The 21,233-nt window shown below is 45.6% G+C and overlaps 1 protein-coding gene across 7 annotated transcripts in view; it reads right to left on the bottom strand.

Moving 5' to 3' along the window:
- Window positions 1-21,233, bottom strand: part of LOC146871323 (apoptotic chromatin condensation inducer in the nucleus-like) — a 929,701-nt gene that overhangs the window by 844,709 nt on the left and 63,759 nt on the right. For 6 of the 7 annotated variants that reach the window (XM_085650820.1, XM_085650821.1, XM_085650815.1 and 3 more), the window contains exons 2-3: window positions 15,953-16,100; window positions 4,598-4,640 (exon numbers count right to left, since the gene is read on the bottom strand). In XM_085650820.1, the coding sequence (XP_085506946.1) occupies window positions 4,598-4,640; window positions 15,953-16,100 (191 nt within the window). The remainder of the gene's footprint in view (window positions 1-4,597; window positions 4,641-15,952; window positions 16,101-21,233) is intronic. The other variant, XM_085650822.1, reaches the window with a different exon arrangement.

The following is a 21,233-nucleotide window of genomic DNA, read 5'->3' on the forward strand; positions in this document are numbered from 1 at the left end:
TTTAGGAATAGAGGATCCTCCGGAGCTGGACGGTACTTTTTTAGAATTCTCGCCGGCGCCGTTTTGGTGGTTGCTGGTGTGAGAAAAATATCCATTACTGGTTGCAACAAACCAGGGACTAATGGCAATAACGGGCGTGACACTGTGCGTTCATGAAGAGTTTCAAAGATTATGGATGAAGTGGTCTCCTGAACCGGCATAGGGATATTTAATTTTGTAGCTCCTCTACACAACACTTCCTGAAACGTAGAAATATCATCTACCGGAGATACCCGAGAGGGTGGCATCTCCGAGAGTGTCGGTGAATAATCCCTTTTGGATGATCTTGAAGAAGGGGAGGTAGAAGGGGTTCTACGGCGCCTTTTCTCTGATCTGGTCGACTCTCTTCTGCGGGAGGAAGACCTGGATCGCCTTCTTGGTGCTCGAGAGTGACCTCGGGATTCTCTTCCCCGAGATCTTGGTCTGATCGGTGTCGCTGGGAATTCCATGCCCCTTAATCTTGTTAGCGATGCCTTTATTGCGTTGGGCATAGCAGAGTCCTGAGGCATTTCCCTTACGGGACTTTGAGGTACCGCATTGTCCTCCTCCTGCGAACTTTATCTTGCAGGTACTGGAGATTGATGCACAAGCTCTGGGGATTCGGATCTTGAACCTGAGCCCTCGGATCCTGAAGGCGAGATAGATATGAGACGCGGTGACTCAGGAGTTGTATATATCAGTCTATGAGGAGATTTTCGCCTTGAGACTGGTCGAATCGTGAGGCTAACATGTGACACCTCCTGCGTACCCTCAGCAGAGGTCTGCCTCGACGGTGATAGGCCTATCACCGGAGATCTTTGACTCGAATCCTCGAGGCTCAGAGCTTCTTGTCTCGACGTCGAGATTATCTTCGACGGAGGCTTTATGTACCTCTCCAAAGCCTTGGAGACCTGTGAGGACGGAGGCACCTGCCTCGACGTCGACTCCGACGGAGGCACCTGCCTCGACGTCGACTCCGACGGAGGCACCTGCCTCGACGTCGACTCCGACGGAGGCCTCTGCCTCGACGTCGGTCTTGACGGAGGCGCTTGCCTCGACGTCGACTCCGACGGAGGCTCCTGCCTCGACGTCGGCCTTGACGGAGGCGTCTGCCTCGACGTCGTTCTTGACGGAGGCGTCTGCCTCGACGTCGAATGCTCCGACGACGTCGAAAGCCTCTTCGCCGACGAACGATGTTTCCTCGACCGCGATCTTGATGGCGATCTTGGTCTCGACGTCGACTGTGGTGGAGATCGCCTACGTACTTCTTGCGACGTCGACTGATGTCTCGCCGACCTCGACGTCGAACGATGTCTTTCCTTCGACGACGAACGATATCTCTGTGCAGACGTCGATCGATCTTCTCTTGACGTCGACAGATGCTTTATCGACGTTGAACTGTGGCGCCGAGTCCTCGACGCCGAGCCTTTAGACGCCGTCGACGTCGAACGCATCCGCGTCGACGCTGAATCTAAAGTCGACGACGATTTTCTCTTTGCAGCATGACTTCCCCTTGACTCCTCACCTCTCAGCGACGATCCCGCCGCTGGAGTCTTCGACGCCGAGCCCGACGTCGATGGGGAGCAAACAGGGACCAACTGCTTCGACGTCGACCGTTCTGCTAGGCCGTACAGCCTAATCCTCTCTCTCTCCTTTAAAGTCCTTTTGGAAAGGTCTTCACAATGTTGGCATGTTGCTGGAGAGTGAGAATCCGGCAGACAGATAATACACACCTCATGTGTGTCTGAAGCAGCCTTCTTTTTTCCACAAGATGGACATGGAACAAATAAAGAAGGCATTTTTCTGACAAAATAGCAAAAAAAATCAGTCAGAAAACACAGGATACTAACTTCCTCTCAGATGTTATAAGAAGTCCAAAAAATCTTAAAGTTGTAATAATTCTTGACTAAAGAGTCAAAAATGAAGAGAGCTGAATTCCAGGGTCCTGACTGAAGGAGCCGGAAAGAACAACTGACCTAACTGTCACCCCTGAGGCATGATGGGATATGGAAGTCAGGGCTGCCTTAAAGGCACGGTGCCAGTTTTTACCTGTACAGGGCTTTTTAGTCTCTATGGTATTATATTGCAATGCAGCCTGCAGGCTGGCAATGTGTTGTGCATCTGTGTTTTTCCACAGTTTGTTCGCTTTATTTTTTGCTTTCTCATGAGGGTTTACCTCAAAAAAAAAAAAAATAAATAAAAAAAAAGATTTAGGTGCATTGTTATACCTTTATATATACATATATATATATATATATATATATATATATATATATATATATATATATATATGTGTTATTGGATGTGTATATTTACATTGCCTAGCCTTTTATGGGAGCTGCATTTGCTTGGAAAAAATGATATATGTTTATACATATACAGAGCTGTATATATGTATGTTTTTTACATATATAATTTTATTATTTCCGGGGTCCCCGCACATGGGCGGGAATATTCAGTGCTTATGACTATTGATGAGGATCCCCTGGAAGAGAATGGTGCATTCCGAGATGCCCAGACACAATACTTCACAGGAAGTGGTCATTAGGAGTGAAGGAGGCTCTTAGACCAATGGCTACCAACCGCATCCTACCCAGGGGGTATTTTCTTTGCATAAATAGGGCACCCCAGGCATGCAGAACTCAGATCTCTACTGGAAGGACAGAAGGACTGTCCTGCTGCACCATGGAACAAGCAAAGAGGCTGCACTGTTGTGGACTGCACCTGCTGTGTCCTGCTCAAGGAGAGGCCCTCTCCAGGGCCAAGAAACTTCCAGGGCCAATTGACTGGCTTCCTGTTCGCAGCACAGGGGCACAACAGCTGAAGAAGTCCGCCAGGGCAAGTTGGGAGCTCAAAGACTTCAACCCGCTGCAAACCACGACCAGGCAGCATCAGGGACCAGGACCAGATGCACAAAGTTTAACCAGAGTTAACTAAACCCGGGTGTGTCGTCTGAGTCCAGCTAGGACCTCCAGAGGACGAGTTATTAACCCAGGAAGGATTGGCCTGAGACCGCAATACTGTGACAAAGTCTAGTGGCGGATGGGCTTCTGCCAGTACCCAGAGGAGTTTGTGGGATGTCGACCCTTTAACCAGGACCACCTCACCCCCTTTGTGGACTGTGGGGTAGTTTTAGCAAGACCCTCGTCAACCGCAATGCATCTACAGGATCCTTGGAGCATCCTTCATCCCTTGCATTAAGACCACTTCCATAGGAAAGCCCTGCAAAAGATAAAAGTCCCTAGAATTGACTGAAGACTGCTTCACTAACTGACGTAACTGTTTCGGAGGACCTTGCTGGTCCCCCAACTGGCTCTCTACCGGAGCTTATCACCTAAAGAGACCACATTACAACTAGCCCAAGCTTTTTAGTGAAAGTTTCTGAATGTCAAATTAGTTGGATTTACCAATGCTTGTTCACGGTTAAGTAAAATGCTTTGATTTATACCTTGAAAATTCTTCATCTCCAAATCCTCTGGTGGATTTTTTTCATTGTGGTATATAAAAATTCATAAAAATACGTTCTATTTTTAAAATAAATTAATGTCAGATTTCTTTGGTGTCTTGTCGATTTCTTCATGAATTATCGTGATGCTGTTTAAATGCTTTACACTTATTCCTTTGTGCAAGCCTTGCTGCTCAGTCACAGCTACCCAGGGTTGGGCTGAAGGTTTGATAAACTAATCCGAAGGGTTCTATAGGGGTTGGTAAGAACTGCACAGTGAGGTCGAACAACCACACCATGTAATTCACCCCAGTTCCTCAAAAAAGGCATATTGGGTGAAGGTGATTCAGTGCCTCTCCCAGGTTTTACTCCTCTGGTTGAGCCCCTGAGAAGAAACAATGTATAATAATTTTCAATGTATATTAACTTTATGTGGAGAGGGGACTACAAGATATCAACGACTATTCTGCAATCAGGGCATGGTGGTGGATAAGCATACCATAGCGAGGCAGGGGCCCTGTATTCACTGTTTCAACGTTGGTACAAAGACATGGATTGGTCTATAGGGGGAGGTCTGTCCCCACAAGTTTAACAAAATATGAAGTACATACTCAGCCTACCAAGGTCACTCAAGTTCTCCAGCGTGTAGGAGATAGTCTACACAGCCAAGAAAATAAATAAATAAATAAATAAACTTATGTATGGGGATGCATCGGTTTGCATAATGAGGGTAGATTCCGGTTCGGATTCTGTTGGAAGGGGTAGTATTTCGAATACACAACTATGTAAAAAGGATTATTAATGCCTCATGCGAAGTAATAGAGTTTAGATTACTTAGGGCAGTTGTACTTTAAAACATCTCCAAATTATAAGAAAAATCATGGTTTTCTATTTTTTTTATACATTAGGAACATTATTCTTAATAGGTTAGTCAAAAAGTTGCACGCTAGTAGATATTCAGATTGCCTCAACCTTAATCATTCCACGATAAAGAATCAAGATTTAGGTTTTGATTACATTCGCCACACTCGCCCCAGCACACTAACCTGCACACCAGACAGACGCCTTAGGGCAGTTGTTGAAAGACATCCCTGTACCTCTCACTAGGGTCAGGGCCAACTCGGATATACTTACACACAACAGAAATTTTCCGGTTGAAAACCTTCGGGGCAGCAGTCTGGAGGAGAGAAGGGGTGGGAAAAACAATAAAAAGGAAGACCCCGCAGAGAGGGGAGAGACATTAATAACCATGAAGTGGCAAACAGCAAACGTTAGCAAAAAGAAAACAGGAAAATGGCAAATCAAAAGAATACGGTTTATCATTGTAATGACAAATGTTATACTGCTGGACAGAAACATCTCCCGATAACCCTGCTAGGGGAATTTGGGGCAGTGGGCCCAGAAATGGTGTCAATGGAACAGTGTGAAAGAAAACTGTCAAGGCTTCTAGCAGAGTTCCAAATGAGAGAACACAGAGCACAAACAATAAGCTGAACTTGTGCAGGCAAAACATGAATCATCAATTTGTAGGAGAATTAAATTGAATGGAAAAAGCGAGGAAGCCCTGGTAGAACAATTTTCCATTTTCTACACTACATGTTGCAGAAACGGACGGACGAAATTAGAGGTGAACACCGGTATTCCAATATTAGGACTACATTGTGTGAGGAAGACCTTCATTTTGATTGGGTTTAACTTCAGATTATTAGGTGACGTCCAACGCAGGATTGCTGTGAAACCTTGGCAGGTGTTTGCTGACACAACAGCAGCTTTTTTCTTTAAAATGAAGATGAGTGGTGTGCTATCAACACACATGGATAATTTTACGACTCATAAATGCAGTAAAGCTACAAAGAGGTGTTAAATAGCAGGTCAGAGACTAACCGTCTTTTGGCAACACAAAACAAAAACTGAGAAAACTGAAAAAAGCCACAGATAGTGTTTGCAATAGTAGAAGAGATTCTGTGTCAGGACTGGAGGCGAGGATTATGCCTTCTTTCTTCACTTTAATGCACAGCAGCGAAGAAACCAACGAACTACATTTCCCATGGAACAAAGGGAACACGTAGTGACAACAAGAAAACACATGGTAACATCCAATCACAGCCACAAGACCAGTGTCCAATCAGAGATCAGGCTGCCCAACATAGTCCTTCCACAGTGTCCTCCACTCCTCTTTCTTCGCTTCTTCGCTGCTGCGCAGCAAGCTAAGTTCTATTTCCCCTTGTTACCTTTGTTATTGAGTGAATGGTTAACTTGGTGGCATTTGGATAGATTTAAGATTTTGGCAATGTTTAGAATTAGCGCTGCTTGCGCCGCTATTGGTTGTGATCGCGCTGTTTCGCGAGCTTCGCTTTATTAGCGCCGAGGTAAATTTCTTGTTTATTTGTACAATCGCGCTTTTCATTTTTCTTCCATTTTGTACTTCCCGCAGCGGGTGGGCTCCGCAGCGGGGAGAGAGCCACGGGCGCGTTTTCCCCGCGCCTACGCGGCTCCTTGCTGGTGTAGCTTCCAGGCCTCCCGCCGGGAGGCAGTGCGGACGCGGCACGTCGTTGGTATCTCCTCAGCGAGATTCAAATGTCGCGCCCGCGTTTCGTATCTGGAGCAGGGTCTGAGGGTGACGCCTTCGCGGCTGTACTACGGCAGCAACAATTGTTTTCTGCCTTCTGGACTTTGTGCCCCACGCTCGTTGCCTTGGCCATACCCCTGCAAGGCAGAGCCTGTATCTGCAGCTTTTGGCTGTTTTACGCCTATATGGTCATGTATTGATTGGGGGTGCATTGAGGGACCTGACCCAGACCCGTGAACCCGCACAAGGGTTTTTAGAGATTGGTATCACCAGCATTGTGTCCCCTAGGCTTGGACCAGTAAATTCTGCGGTCTTATCCGCTTCGTGAAGAGATTTGGCTGCACCCCAGCCTGTAAACGTCTGCTGACACGCTTAGTGAGTCCCACTCTGTGGTTTGTGTCGCAAGTTTGTCCACCCCCACGCGTCATGGAATATTATGACGATTATCAAGAGGAGGAGGACCCCCTCGCTGATATGCCCTGGGGCGACGCCTTTTATGAGGCGATGGACACTTCTAGTTGACCAAGCCACTTCAGGGACTCCAGTCTCTGGCGCCTGGACCAGTCAGTGTTTGCGAGGCTGGACGCCCTTTGGGGGCCCTTCCGGTGGATCTGTTTGCGTCCCGGTTGGACTTCCAGATTCCGGGTTTTTCAGCTGGCGCCCAGACCCTCTGGCAGCGGCGACGGATGCCTTCCTCCAGCTTTGGAGTGCGGAACTAGGCTATGCCTTCCCGCCCTTTGCGATGATCACAAGGTTAACTGCGCAGGTTCGCAGGCAGGCGGCGGATCTGGTGGTGATCACGCCGTTGTGGAGGTCGCAAGTGTGGTTTCCAGTTCTTCTGGAACTTTCTTGGGATTTTCCAATCCTACTCCCCCAGTTTCCGACTCTCCTCCTGAGTCCGGACGGATCTCCCCATCCTCTAGTGTCCACGAATTCGTGGAGACTCATGGCGTGGCGGATTTCCGGAGTAGATGGGAAGCCGCTGGCCTTTCGAGGGCGGCGGAGTCCTTTATCTCGAAGGTGTGGGCGGACAGTACCGTCAAGAGATACAGATCCGCGTGGAATAGATGGACCCGTTGGTGTGTGCGACGGGGTTGCGATCCCTTGGTCGCGGACATGGTGCATATAGTTAATTTTTTGGCGCAACTGGCCTCCGAGGGTCTAGCTTATAGATCGGTTAATACATTCCGGTCGGCTATCTCTTTTGGCCATATTCCGGTGGAGGGCGCTCCGGTGGGTGAACACCCTTTGGTTTGTCGTCTTTTGCGAGGCATTCGGCTGTCCCTGCCCCCGGAGCCACGCTATTCCGCTCTTTGGGAAGTGAATCAGGTCCTTAACCTGTTTTTATCCTGGCAGCAAACTAGATATCTCTCCAGGAAAGAATTGTCTGCAAAGTTGGCAATGCTTCTGTGCCTCATTTCTTGTAGGCGGGTGTCCGATGTACGGGCTCTGGACATCTCTAGCAGAATCTTTACTCCTGAGGGGGTAACATTTACGTTGGTCAGACGCACTAAGTGCCATACTAGGTCAATTTCCAACCCACAATTTCCGGATTCCCCGAAGCTTTGTGTAGTTCGTTGTCTCAAGGCTTACGAGGATGTGACGGAGGAATTCCGTCCTCCAGGAGAGAGGCAGCTTCTCATTTCACTGTGGAAGCCTTTTAAGGCGGTGTCTTCTCCCACAATTGCCTGGTGGGTTCGTTGGGTGATGCAGGAAGCAGGTATCAACCTCACCCAGTTTGGGGCGCACTCTGCGAGGGGTGCCATGGCTTCTAAAGCTTTCAGTCTAGGGGTGCGGCTTGAGGACATTCTCAACGCGGCAGACTGGTCTTCGGACTCCACATTCAAACGGTTCTATTTCAAACCGATTCTAAATATGGCTCATTTGGTTGTGGGCAAGCTTTAAACAAGCATAATCCTCGCCTCCAGTCCTGACATAGAACGAAAAATTTCCCAGCTAACGTAACGGAAAATTTCAATTCTATTAAGGACTCGGAGGCGAGGATTTTCCCGCCCAGTGTTCCTGGAGGAGACCCCTCCCCGTACGACAGTAAGTAAGGATGTTAGTTCCAGTTTTGTATCTGTTGCACTGTGAATAACTCTTGTGCAATATTTTCTCAGTGATTCCTCCGGTAATTTGTTCCTCTTGTCCTCGGATCCCAACAAACAGGAGACTTGAAGGGTGGAAAGAGGCTGGCTACGCGCTCAGAAAGAGGAGTGGAGGACACTGTGGAAGGACTATGTTGGGCAGCCTGATCCCTGATTGGACACTGGTCTTGTGGCTGTGATTGGAGGTTACCATGTTTTTTCTTGTTGTCACTACATGTTCCCTTTGTTCCATGGGAAATGTAGTTCGTTGGTTTCTTCGCTGCTGTGCATTAAAGTGAAGAAAGAAGGCATAATCCTCGCCTCCGAGTCCTTAATAGAATTGAAACTTTCCGTTACGTTAGCTAGGAAATTTTTTAATTCCACGCAATATAATGTGAAACCTTTCATACAATCCTTTCAGAGATTGAGAGAGGATGGCCAACAGCACATAATACAGCAAAGGGGGGAGCCATAAATAAAAATAAAAAAATAAGATTGCAATTAAATCTTTGAGTTTTCAAGATCCGTCATAGCAGTGCTCACGTCAGACCATAAACACCTAGAAAGGGGGCAAACATTTTCAAGTCCTACCGAAGTCTGGAGTTGGCTCATTTGTGGTAGCAAACAAAGGCATTTGGGAGGAGATGCCAATTTATAGAACAGTGAGATTAATTGTATAGGCTGGATTTGCAGGCTCCAGTGCTCTACATGTTAGAAGAAACAGCATAGCAGGATTTGGTCTGTATATCTGATGTGACGTGGCACAGGTCTATAAAGGAAAATGGAGGGATGTAGTGAGACGTGGTGTTCTATACACTGCTGGACGCTGATGGTGGTGTGAGAATTGGTGGTCCATGCTTAGTGGTGTAGCCTGAAATGCGGTATTCTCTAGGTTGGATGTGCAGCGTAGAAGGAGGACTTAGATTTGTGGTGTAGTGCAGGTGGGATGATTTGCTGGTTAGCGGTGCAGTGCAGAGCACAGAGGGAGGTGGAGTTTAAGAGTGTTGGTAGGTTGGTGATGCACAAAGATACAGCACAGAATGCAGCTCGACGTGATTTTCTTATTCAATAAATAGGGGTGCTGCTTTTGACAAGGATTACTTTGACTTACCAAACGTAAGTTTCATAATAAGACCTCTCAGCCTTTTCTCAACACAGCAAATGCTTCTGCTGGTAACACAATTGTATGCTCATCCCTAGGCCCCTCTCGGCATTTTTCTAAACAGCCTTTGTGTTCAGCTTTAAAGGTTGAACATTTCAATTACTACTTGCCCATAAACCTTGGACATTGGCAGACTGCTGTCCATCAGATGTACCAAAGATTCTATCATATGGTTTCCTCATATATGGGATGTTATTAATATGGAGGTCTGCCTACATCTGCCTATCCTGTGGTTGTTGGTGCCACAGCAAGGAAAGATTTGAGTGCTTCAGAAGGGTTTTGGGCTAATAGTTTAGACGAAGGGTTGTTGGATTCTCTTTTTACCACGTTTGTTAGAAGCATCTGCTTATAAAAAGTTAACTAAAATTGTGTTTATAATTTCATCGCAAGTTGTTGACGGAGAGGCTATTAGTGCTGTGTAAAAGTAGGGGATTGCTGATGGTAGTTGGCTATGGAAGACAGACCCATACACTGGTTAAAGCAAGAGGCTGGCTGTGTTGTATAGCATACAAGAGGATCTGGTCTGCACGGGTGATGGGAATGGTGCAGTGTGGAAGGACTTCCTCCAAAGGTCGGTAGGCACTGGTCGCTGTTGCATTCCAAAACTCACAATTTTATTACTAATACTGCTAGACACAGCACGGTTACTAATTTACCACCTCTGTGATGGGACCCATACACATATCGGTGCCCACAATAAGATAATTCAATGTAATCTTTTACAGTAAAGTGCATTAAATCCAACATATGTTTCAAGCAGTGTACAGCCAAGCTCCAACATCTCTCTACAGTTCTTCCATTTGACCCTGAACTTTTAAGTATATGGCCCATAATGCAGTCCACTAATTTTCCAATCTCCAAAATGATGCTATTCCTGCCCACGGTATACTTTTCAGACCTACTCCAAAACTACTGCTTCCATCCCTATTTCCACTTTTACACATTTGTCTTTGCTTGGCAACATTAAGCCATTAACAAAACATTCTTACATTACACCTAAATGCATTCTCAACTATCCATAAAATGTACACAAAAAGCAAGTGAAAGCATGGGACTTTCTGGAGCAAACAGGGCGATCAAGATGTTGACATCCTGAACTTCTGGCATACGACAGCACCTGGAGTTCATCAACCAATTTGCAATGACAGCACCCAAAGTAGAACTTGAAGTATGAAGAATCCACTGCTCCACCTATCGTAATTCAAAGTTCTTGCACAATAAAAGCAAAAGAGCCATGATGAGTACAGAACAACGTTCTGGCCCTATCAAGATGCCTCAAGATTGTGTTAAGCCACTTAAAAAGATGACACTTTGAAGCTGTTGAATACTTTCCGCAGCTATAGTTAGACTGTTTATTGGGGTATTTGTGTGAGGTCATCGTGAAGTTCTCTGGAAGAAGGTCAAGACCGAGGCAAAATGCTTCCAGAAGATAGTAGTTATGCCGTTGAAGCTTTTGAAAGTGCCCGCCTCAATCTTCTCACTGGTTTGCAGGCTTCTCATTGTGTTCGAAACACACTGGAGTTCTTCAATCAGAAGGAATCACAACGTCTGAAGGTTAGACGATCCCTGGTGTTCTTGTTCTAGCATAAAACACCTTAATTGTACTGCTATCATCAAGCTTTTCAGACAAAGGAGTACTGGAATTGTCGGACAGCTGGCATCTTTAAATTGTTATCACCCTCCAAGATCTAAAGTTCTGTTACTGAGATTCATGTGTGCAGGACCCCTTATCGCCTGTGTAAAGATGCAATAGTCACAAGTTTGACTTGAACATGGGGGTGAGGGGTCAATGCATTATGGTGCAATATACAAGCCATCTAAATGTTGTTCTTCTTCACTCACATCTGTGAGCCTCCAGAAATTCCTCATGCAATCACAGCTTCATCATGCACATTTTTGGCTACTGCATGTCATGTACTCTAGTAACTGAACAAACTCATTTCAGTAATGCAGTGTTTTGCTGGCCCCATTATAAAGAAACGTTTTTAATTTTTCCATGCCTAAAATGTTCCTCCAGTGAGCCGTTGAGGTCAGGCTCTATTCAGCTTGTACATTCTCAGGACATGTCCTGTAGAGCTACATTGGCACAGCGATGACTTGACTTTTAAAGTACCAATGGAGCAAACACATCAAAACTCGGACAATACATTTTTTAGCCCATTGGCAAAGCCTTAAAAAAAAAAAAAAATGAAACCGACAAGGGACTAGACTTTAACCACACAACTGAGTTCTCCAATGAAACACAGATTACCTAGCTGTAAAAGATAGAAAATGCTTTTTTTGTTTTTTGTTTTAAAGTCAATGAAAAAAACTGACTTATTTGGAAAGGCCTATATTGTGTATTTAAAAAACAATCAAGAGGGAGAAAAAAATACAGTAAAAGACTTTAGCAGGCACCAGTTGGATAGCTCCAAAATATGACTCGGCTACTCACTGAAGGAACACAGGAACCAACAGCTAAACACACTTACAATTAATACTGCTTATATTCATAATGATGTTTCACTTAATTGTCCGAGTGCGCAAATTAAACTCTCTCAAACAGAAAGAAAAATTGAAATTAGGTTTAAAAAGTACAAGAAAACATAACAAAGGTTCCAAGGTACCCTGTCTTCACACCTGATATTCAAAGGTCAAAGGCTGGCATTTCCCCCACTCACACCTCAGCGGGTGTGCTGTATCTAGGCAACCAGTTGGTCCAATCAGTAAGAGCGCTCACTGCTAGGTGGAGATGTGTACTTTTGGACGATCTTTTTTCCGAATACTTTTTTGGCGACAATATTCGTCAAGGGTCACATGCTCACGTCAGCGGTGGTTGTGTGTGCATGTGCACTGACGGGGGGAGGGGTGGGACCAGTTCTTGCTTTCAATTTTCTTTGCCCCAGATGGCTTTATTGAAGGATCAAGTCCAGAACCTGCGTAGGATGGGAAAACCAGGCCCAGATAGGAAGCAGTGACTTCAACAGCAGCTGCCCTAGAGGCTGTGATACAGTTTCTTTCAGGTTCATGAAATGTTTTTTCTAGGATGACAAGTGACATTTTAATATGCAAAGACTGATTTCCCATCAAAAAGACTTATCAAGTTTGTGTATCCGCTGCTATCTTGAAACATTTGTTACTGTTCTTGCAGGACTAATACCATCCCAGAGGTTAACCTGTTCTGACTCACAGACCAAAACGTAGCTCTAGACTGTCTCCACTGTAAACTCCAAAGTCACAAACAGAAACCTAATTATTTTGTTTTAGTTCGTATAATTGCATTAAGAAACATCGGCAAAAGGTTGCATGAATGTTGCAGTCTCCCATTCACGTTCGAGGAGACAGCACACTGAACTTGAGCTTAACAGAGTTGGTTGGTCTTGTTGGACCGCCTACTGAACAGCGTGTAATTGTAGAGCACAGTCCACATGACGTTCACAAGCCTTTTTCAAACTGTCTTTATGAATGCAGAAGAGATGCCATCCACGACGAATCAGGATTCACAGGTTTCGCAGAGAGCATGTGAAATAAAACTGCAGTAAATGTTGAAAAGCCACAGACAAAGCTCAAACTGAAAAAAGCTACTTTGATCAAATACATTATGAGAAATGGGTCAGTGTACGATTAAAGGAAATGTTCCATCTGGAAAGAGCCTGTGACCCACGGTGTGCTCCGTGGACCAGGGCAGGCAGCAGACCTTGAACAAATTCACCAATTGTCTGATTTTTATTTTGGTTTGTATCTAGCTTCCCATGAACGTGCCCCACTCTATTATTCACAGTGCATTATTTCTCGTTGTCAGGATCAAAGTCTTTCATAACAATGCGACAGGCAAAAGCCTTTGCCTGTCTGGACAGTCTCATTTGCCTTCAAGTTTTGTTTGAAAGTATCTTCCGTTTTTTAATTGTGAAATTAGCGCAATCTCATTGATGGTGGCGCTGGAAGGACGAGGCACTTTCTTGCTTTTGAGAGTTCGTGTGCCAGGTCAGCATTCTCTTGCTCAATCTTTACTTATTTCTTCTGAGTATACATTTAAGGCCGTCAAGACCACCCTCGGACCTTTGCAGTAAACTTGCCTCTGATTGGGCAGCTTGGACGAGTCATGGCAGCTGGCAATCCATGGTGCTGGGATGTTTTACGGCCCTCTAACAGGAGGAACATTACACACACATTGCTTAATGGACAAGGTGGATTTGTGGTTATGAGAAAAGGAGGGGTATATGGAGGTGCACGCACAACAAATCACACCATTTCTGGAAAAAACGATAACAATATAGGCAAAGCTCTGCATAGTCACAAGTCTTCTGCTTCACAATCCCAAGCCTAGTCCTGCAAACTTATTGTGGCCTTTTGTATAATGTGGCTTAGAACAGTTTTAATATGCTATCATCCAAAATAAAACACCAATCAACCAGCAAGGTACTGCGTTGGATGAGTAAAAAACAAGCAACATGACTTATTTCAAACGCTCTACATAATTCATCCAAAAGTCATATAAATGGGGCTGCAACTACCTGCAGTCTACGTTTTTGTGCCCTGGGCCTCATGCCCTCAGCTGCACTGCAGGTCCAACACTAATTAAAGTATTTTAAAAGGAGTATTTCTCGAAGCAAAACAAAACCCAGTTTAACCGTCAATCATACATATTCATTCCATCATGGGGGGCTCAAACCAGCTCTCCCTCTACAGAGAGACTGTACCATAAAGGAGTTATTTACTAACCACAGGCTACTCCGGCCCACAACAAAAACCATTAACCTAATGACAAGGATGCTAAGTGAAAATCTGCTTGCATCACAGAGCAGGACGCTCATGGTCACTTAGGACTTGAAGGGCATGCAGAGACTGCTTCCTCGATAAGTCAGCCTGAGAATTTTAGGCACCAGCAAAATGCCCATGCCCCGAACACTACAGAATGTGTACTTTTACAATGAATGGACGTAGCCCCTTATCTAGTGGCAAGGCCAAAGGCCACTGAAATTTAGTGTGCAAAAGTTATTAAAAAAAAAAAATTGCACCATTGGTAGTAGTAAATGAGCGAACATGAATATCCATGTAGAAGGCCCTAGTTACTAATGTCCAAAAAGCAGTAAGAATAAATCAACCATCACTTACCCACCGGCATATGGACACAACAGGACACCTGCCTCTTTCGATCAGAAGAAAAACCGTCTAAGAAATCAGCAGACGTTTGAGAAAAAGTGCATATCAAGCACACAAAAATTCACGCTCACAGTGAATCCTGTTGGAAAGGCAAGCTATGCTCCTAAAATGAGTGAACAAAAGGCAGGAATTGTTTCACGAATCCGTTTCTGTGCTCAGTCCCAGTTTGTGAAATCCTTTAAATACTGTTCACAGCAAGATGGGGGAAAAGACACCATGGAAAGATCAGATGACCCACATCATACCTCACAAGCAGATAGGAATGATACCATGAGTGAGGAGGAAAACGCTCCAGTCTTTGAAAGAATCGGCAGCATTAAACTGGCCACAATATGCCTGCAGGATAAAGCGAACTTGCTACTCTAAACGATCCCTATCCATGTACTCCCAAATCACTCAGCAGGTTTTCCATCAACCAACGCTCTACTCTCTCCACCTCAGCAAACCCTTTCACTTCTTCTTCTGGAGGCGACAGACCGTGGTGGTTAGAAATTGAAGTGCTGGGAAGAATTTCTACTGTTTTCCAGACTCACGTTTACTGCACAACCTCCCAGAGATCAAACACATCCATGCAAACCTCAGAACAGAGATACACTCTGATAGTCAACCACCGTCTGTTTAACTGCCGTGTAAAATCACCAATGCTAAAGCGTTCACGTCCAATACCAGCACTGCATAATAGGAGAGAAGCAGGAAATCAGCGCAGAGGCTGGGTAAGACGGTAGGAACAGGCCTGAGATGGCAAAAAGATGCTGCTGAGCTTGACATTTAAAAGCGTTTACCAGCTTTAACAAGGGAGTAAACTATGAGGGCGAAAGCAGTTATACTAAGCAAGGAACAGAGGGGCAGGACGTTGGCTATCCATGCTCACTGGGACACAGGAGTGTGGCCCAGAACACAGTTGTGAAGATCAGGTTTTTATGACCATCTTTGCCCCAAATACAATACCATAATAGAGATTGAATACATCATTAACTGCTGATTGTGTCAATGAGATGAGTGCAATATATGGCCCAGGGATGTCAAGCGAGATAGAAGTACTAGGAGCAACTATCCTGTAATTTGGAGTGCAACCTTTGGGGGGGTAGAAGTGTCCTCTCTCCCTATTAGTTCAGAATAAAAAGGCAACAAAGTCCTCTGAAGGGAACAGCCAAAGCCAACTACTGTAGTGTGTGGTACTAGTCACTGCCCTCATCTCGATGCAAATTTTATTGACACGCTTTCTAACTGCACTGTGGGATGGATGCCTCTTCGCTAATACAAGAGTACCAAACCTGCACCGAAAAGCCTGCAGTGGCTATCCTCCACGTACTATCCCATTAACGTTCACACCAACAATACATAAATAATTCAAACTACATCTCTCACGCAGGATAGGGTGGGGGTGGGAGGCAGAATTAACTCACCAGCAGGCAAGGAGTGGTGTTTGAGGGGTGGAGGGAGGAATGAAGGGGGTAGGCTTTCGCTTGACCCTCTCTGGATATGGCCTTGGTGCCCCTGGCAGGGGCTGCAGACGCTCGCGCTCTTACCTCTTTCTTCTCCTCGTCCTCTGAATGGCAGCTGTCCTCCATGGCTTCCTCACTGCCAGGAGTTGTGTCAGTGGCTGTGGGTACAGCCGCTTCTTCCCTATCTGTCTCCGCCCTGCCTTCGGCTGTGTCCTGGGCCATTTCCTTCTCACTACAGAAGAAAGAGGCAGACCGCTTAGCTAGATGCACAAAGAAATACATTTAAATTTAAATATTCTATTCCCAAAAAGTTCATGTCGCAGTAATGCACTTTTTGAAACGAAAATATACATTTGAGGCTAGGTTTTGAAATTAATACCACTAATGTGCAGGCATTCGTGATCCAGCCATTTTTGCGAGATCATGTGTATAGGAAAGTGTCCCTTTTGACATGGTCACCCCAACTGGTATTCCATGCAATTTTGACTCAAAGTGCACTGTGTTCCTCCTGGCCAGGTCCCCAGTGCAAGATACCTTTAGCACCCTCTGTAAGTCCCTAGTAAATGGTACCCCTGGTACCTAGGGCACGATGTACTAAAGAGGGTACCCCATGGGATGCAGCACGCATTGTGAAAACCGAAGGGACCCTCACCAAACCCATGCAGACTGCCATTGCAGAGTGCGTTTCATGGTGCAAACAAAACCTAAAACACAACATGGCACTTAACTGCTACACCTGCAGACACTGTATGCAGTTTGTCACCCCTACAGCAGACCTTACAGCCCTAATGCAGGGTGCATTATACTACATGTGTAGGTCTAACTGCAGGAGCAGAAATGCCCCTTTGCTGGTGTAGGAAGCTGGCTCTGTTAATACTATACTAAGATAAGGTATAGTGTGCACAGGGTCCAGTGGAGCCACAATGGTAGATGATATTACTCTCCATTTGTGGTAGTGTGGGCGAGCAGTAAGGCTTTATCAGAGGGTAGTGTTAAGTATTGATTGTACAAACTCAGGCAAGAAATGAAATCACACACTCAAAGACTGAACTCAAACCAATTGTTCGTATTAAAAATATTTCTTTAGTTGTATTTTATTTTTAGAACCAAGCAGGACTTGGTACAGGAAAATAGAATTGTACTTTTCCAGATAGATTGATCAACAAGCAAGCTGGAAGAGAATGACTTGTAACAGGCTTGTAAAATACTTAAAATACAATTGACATTACTTTTTATTATTTTTTATAGTACTTTTTGGATTACTTTTTCTGCTCAGTGTGATATGCCTAGATATCACAGTGGGACATTTCCTAGACAAAAGGTAAGTAAAACAGTTTTCACAAAACCACAGTTTATATTTCCATACAAACACCCTTAACACTTGTCTGTTTTCTTCTGAAACGCTTTTAACAGTCAACGCAATCCTATGGAGAACAAGCATTGGCATAGCCAATAGGTCTCGCCTCTGGAACCTTAAGTATTTAGTTATGCAGTACAATATCCTTGGTGCAACAACATCAACTGTTGCATGTCTAAACACTTATAAGGTCCCAAAGGCGAGACCTATTGGCTATGCCAATGCTTTTTGTTCTCTTGCGTGACTATCTCCGCGTGGAATCCGACCGTAAGAAAACAGGCCAGGGCAGGCCACGTGGAACTCTGCGCAAGTCCAGAATGTTCCGCCAGCATTAGGCGGGGGTGCACTCTGCTTCAGAGGTAGAGGCAGGTGTTTGCATCTTTCTCCCATTTAAGTGCTGAATACCGTGCAATCTTCGGCAAATCTTCACATCATAGCTGCACAATGAATGGTAAAAGAGTTCTATTGGTGTGATTTGTTTCTTGTCACCCTCCACATTCCTAGCGCCAAGCGACTTTTAATGTGTGTGCTGCACTTAAAATGCACTTTAAAATACACTGCTTAATTAAAGGCCGTATACACATGACAAATGAGATGCAAAAATTTCCAGGCACAGACACCACGCAAATAACCTGAAAAACGCGGACCTTTGAAAGTCACAGTGTGCCTAATAAAAAGCGTGACGGAGCAACGGTCTAAACCTGTGCATTGTTCAGAACCAGGGAGCAGAAGTAAATCTGGAAACCCGCCCCTCCTCACCTGTCATACCGAAAGTGATACCAGGCGGTCAACTGAAGCATTCTTTATTTATAAAAAATATACGGCTCCCGTTTGTTGACGTACAGGCCGTATCTAGTCAACAGTGTGGTCGGTACACTTGGAGTAGCACATACGTTAAATGAAAATAATTTCTTGCTGGCTATGTCAGCAGTGAAATACCTCTGAATCTTGCCTGTCTCGTCTTAAGTGCCCCAGGCAGTTTATGGTATTATAAAGGTGCTCCGTGGTGCCGAGAGACTGCTGTGAACACAGGCTTAGAAGGCATCCGTTTTACATTCGTATCAGGGTTTACGAACTACGCGTTTCCTGTATAGCTACTGCACTCATAATGGGAGGAGGGTGAATAGGAGGCCTAGTGCCGGATGACAACAACAGCAGATGCCAATAAGTGGCTGGAACAACAAGAAGTGTGCACACGGGGCCTGTGCCCCGGCCAGCCAGCCCGACCGCCATCTGTTTACAATTAACGTGAGCGCGAGACGCGGGCGCGATAATTGGAAACAGATGGCGCTGTGTGGCAGGCTGCGTGTAACCGCAGGCCGTGGGTGGCTACAATTCCAGGCAAAGGTGGGACATGCACCCGACTTTGCCCAATTGCGTGCTGTCTTTCTTAGAAAGATGCATGCAAAGGCCAATAGCGTGGGAGCCCAAAAAAACAAAACACATGCACGAGCGTCTGGTCCCAGTTGGAAGCCCTTACAAAAAGCCATCGCAGAGCAGCGCATAAAATGAGGTTATCAGTTCCCAAGGGTTCTGGAGTTCACTGGACAAAGCAACTTTGGCGCAGGATCTCTGGAAACTGCAGACAAGCCAGTAGGGTTGGGGCCAAGTCAGTTCTTCTATGCAGTCTCCTCAGCTGGGCATCTTCTTTCGCCCTTCTTCGTAGGTTGTGGGAATCTGCCTTCACGGTTCAGTGCTGCCCCCTAAACACTATTTAGGAGGAGTTTTAGAGTTCTTGAGGTAAGTAGCCAATGGGCTACTGACCTACCTTAGGGTGACTACACCCTTGGTGTGCTCACCACAAGTGGGGGAGGGGGCACAATGCTGGACCCTGATGCGAGGGTGCCTGCCATCTGCAAGATGGCGGGCACTGAAGAGTGAGCTTCACCTCGTCACCCCACCAGAGGAGTGGAGTTGGCAGAGGTGGGCACACCTTCTGGGCTGTTCCATTGTTTCCCGCCAAAAAAGAGGAAAGACAGGAAGGGGGCCTGCTCCTGATTGCAGGAGAGGCTGGGGGGGGGTCGCATTGCAAAGGCAGCAAGGCCTTTGAAGCTCCCCTGCCACAGATGGCTCTTCCTCACCTGGGGGAGGTGCGAAAACCTCCACCCAGGAAAGGCTTTGTTTCAGGGCCCAGGGAGCGAAGGCTCCCACCCTATGGGTCCAGAAATTGTATGATAAATCCCACACTGGCATCAGTGGGGTCTTATTATGCTGAGAAGTATCCCTAGTAGTGAGGGACACTCATTTTGCTGCGAAGAAACTTCCAGAACATAAATAGTATTGTATAGAAGCCGCAAAGGTGACTTGCTGGTACTTAGCATTGCTCAAATAAGCTTGCAACCTCTACAAGCATAAAAAAATACATATTATGATCACAAAAGTAAAAGCTATGGTACCATGCATAGCAGGTACTATATAGAAAAATGTATTCATGCGCTCACGCCACCATCAGCACTCCAAGACTGAAATCTCCACCAAAGGGCTTCTGCCACAAACTTCTAAGCAGGCAACTGACAATGGTCCAATGCTACAGATCAAAGACTGTTAGATATTCAATAAACAAGACCACCTGCATGGCTCTGTGTGTGTGAATACCTGCCCACCCAGCAATTGTGAATTGTGTGTGTGGGCAGCATTTCCGTGACGTGGACTGAAACCAACAGCAGGGCTCTGTTATCCCCTCCTTTCTAAGGTAAGCTGCCAGGTCTTTGGTGTCAGTAATATGGTTTACAGTGAGAGCTGAGGCCTTTCGCCTGTCCTCACTTACCACAGTCACATACTGGCATCTCCCACCTTTTCAAATGTCTGCCAGTTCCCTGCAACTGGGACCTTCACCCATCCATATGGAACACAGATCTCATGTATGCAGGTGCAAAGTTATTGTGTGAGATATATGTGGCCACAGACTAGGATCCATTTTGTATCGGGTATCTACTGGGGGAAGAGGGCATTGCGAAGATCTTTTGTGGGCACCCTGCTATCGGCGCCCATTTCTGACGCGTCTGGTTGCTGGCTCCTTCAGCACCCTGTTCGCCCAGCATTGATTCTTAGGCTAAGCAAATTGGGACTCCAACTCTCATATTAACGTTCTTTATTCGTTTGTGACATAAATAGTACACTTTTAAGTCCAATATATCGGTCTTGTTTGCCTGAGCAGACGGTCACATTTGCCTCACTACCCATAACTATGAGTGTCAATCGAAATGTATTTATAATTTTGGATACCAATACATTATTTGAAACTTCAACTCCAGGACTGTTTTCATAGTCTAATTCTTGACACTGAGGGACCATTGTTTCCCAAGAACACCCAAAACACACTACAGTCGCCGGGCTGTAGAGAACCATCAGTGGTGGGAGTAATACTGCTTACAGTGGCAAGTCAAGGCTTTTCACCTGCCCTCGCTTAGCACAGTCCAGTCACCTACTGGCATCTATCACCTCTTAATTTGTCTGCCAGTTCCCTGCAACTGCGTCCCTCACCCATCCATGTGGGACATAGATATCTCATGTGTGCAGGTGAAAATAAAGTGTGTGAGATATGTGGCCACAGATTGGGGTCAATTTTTGATCTAGTATCCAAGAGAAAGAGGACATTGCAAAGATCCTTTGTGGTGGATCAGACAGAGTGTGAAGGAGAGACAGAGGATCCCCTTGAAACATGGATGAGCCAAAAGAAATCCACCCAAACAATGTTGAAAATCGCATAATCCCAAACACCATCAGATCTGCCCCCATTCAAAGACTTTCAAGTTCCACATCCCTATTAGGAGTCCAAAAGGCTAAGAGGGAGCTGTGACACAGAGTACCTTACAAGGTTATCCCACAGGAGCAGCCAAAACCACCCCAACAGAAGTTGCTGAAGGGCAATAATGCCAGACATTATGTCTAGCTTCTGAAAAGCTATGTACACTGCATTGTGAACTTCAGGTTTTTTTTCTTAAACTAATCACTGGCCGGAAATGTACTTTTTATTGGTTAGTTTACTGAGTGAGGGGTGTTGAATTA

Source organism: Triturus cristatus, chromosome 1_1, assembly GCF_964204655.1.
Source record: "Triturus cristatus chromosome 1_1, aTriCri1.1, whole genome shotgun sequence".
Classification (NCBI taxonomy): Eukaryota; Metazoa; Chordata; class Amphibia; order Caudata; family Salamandridae; genus Triturus; species Triturus cristatus.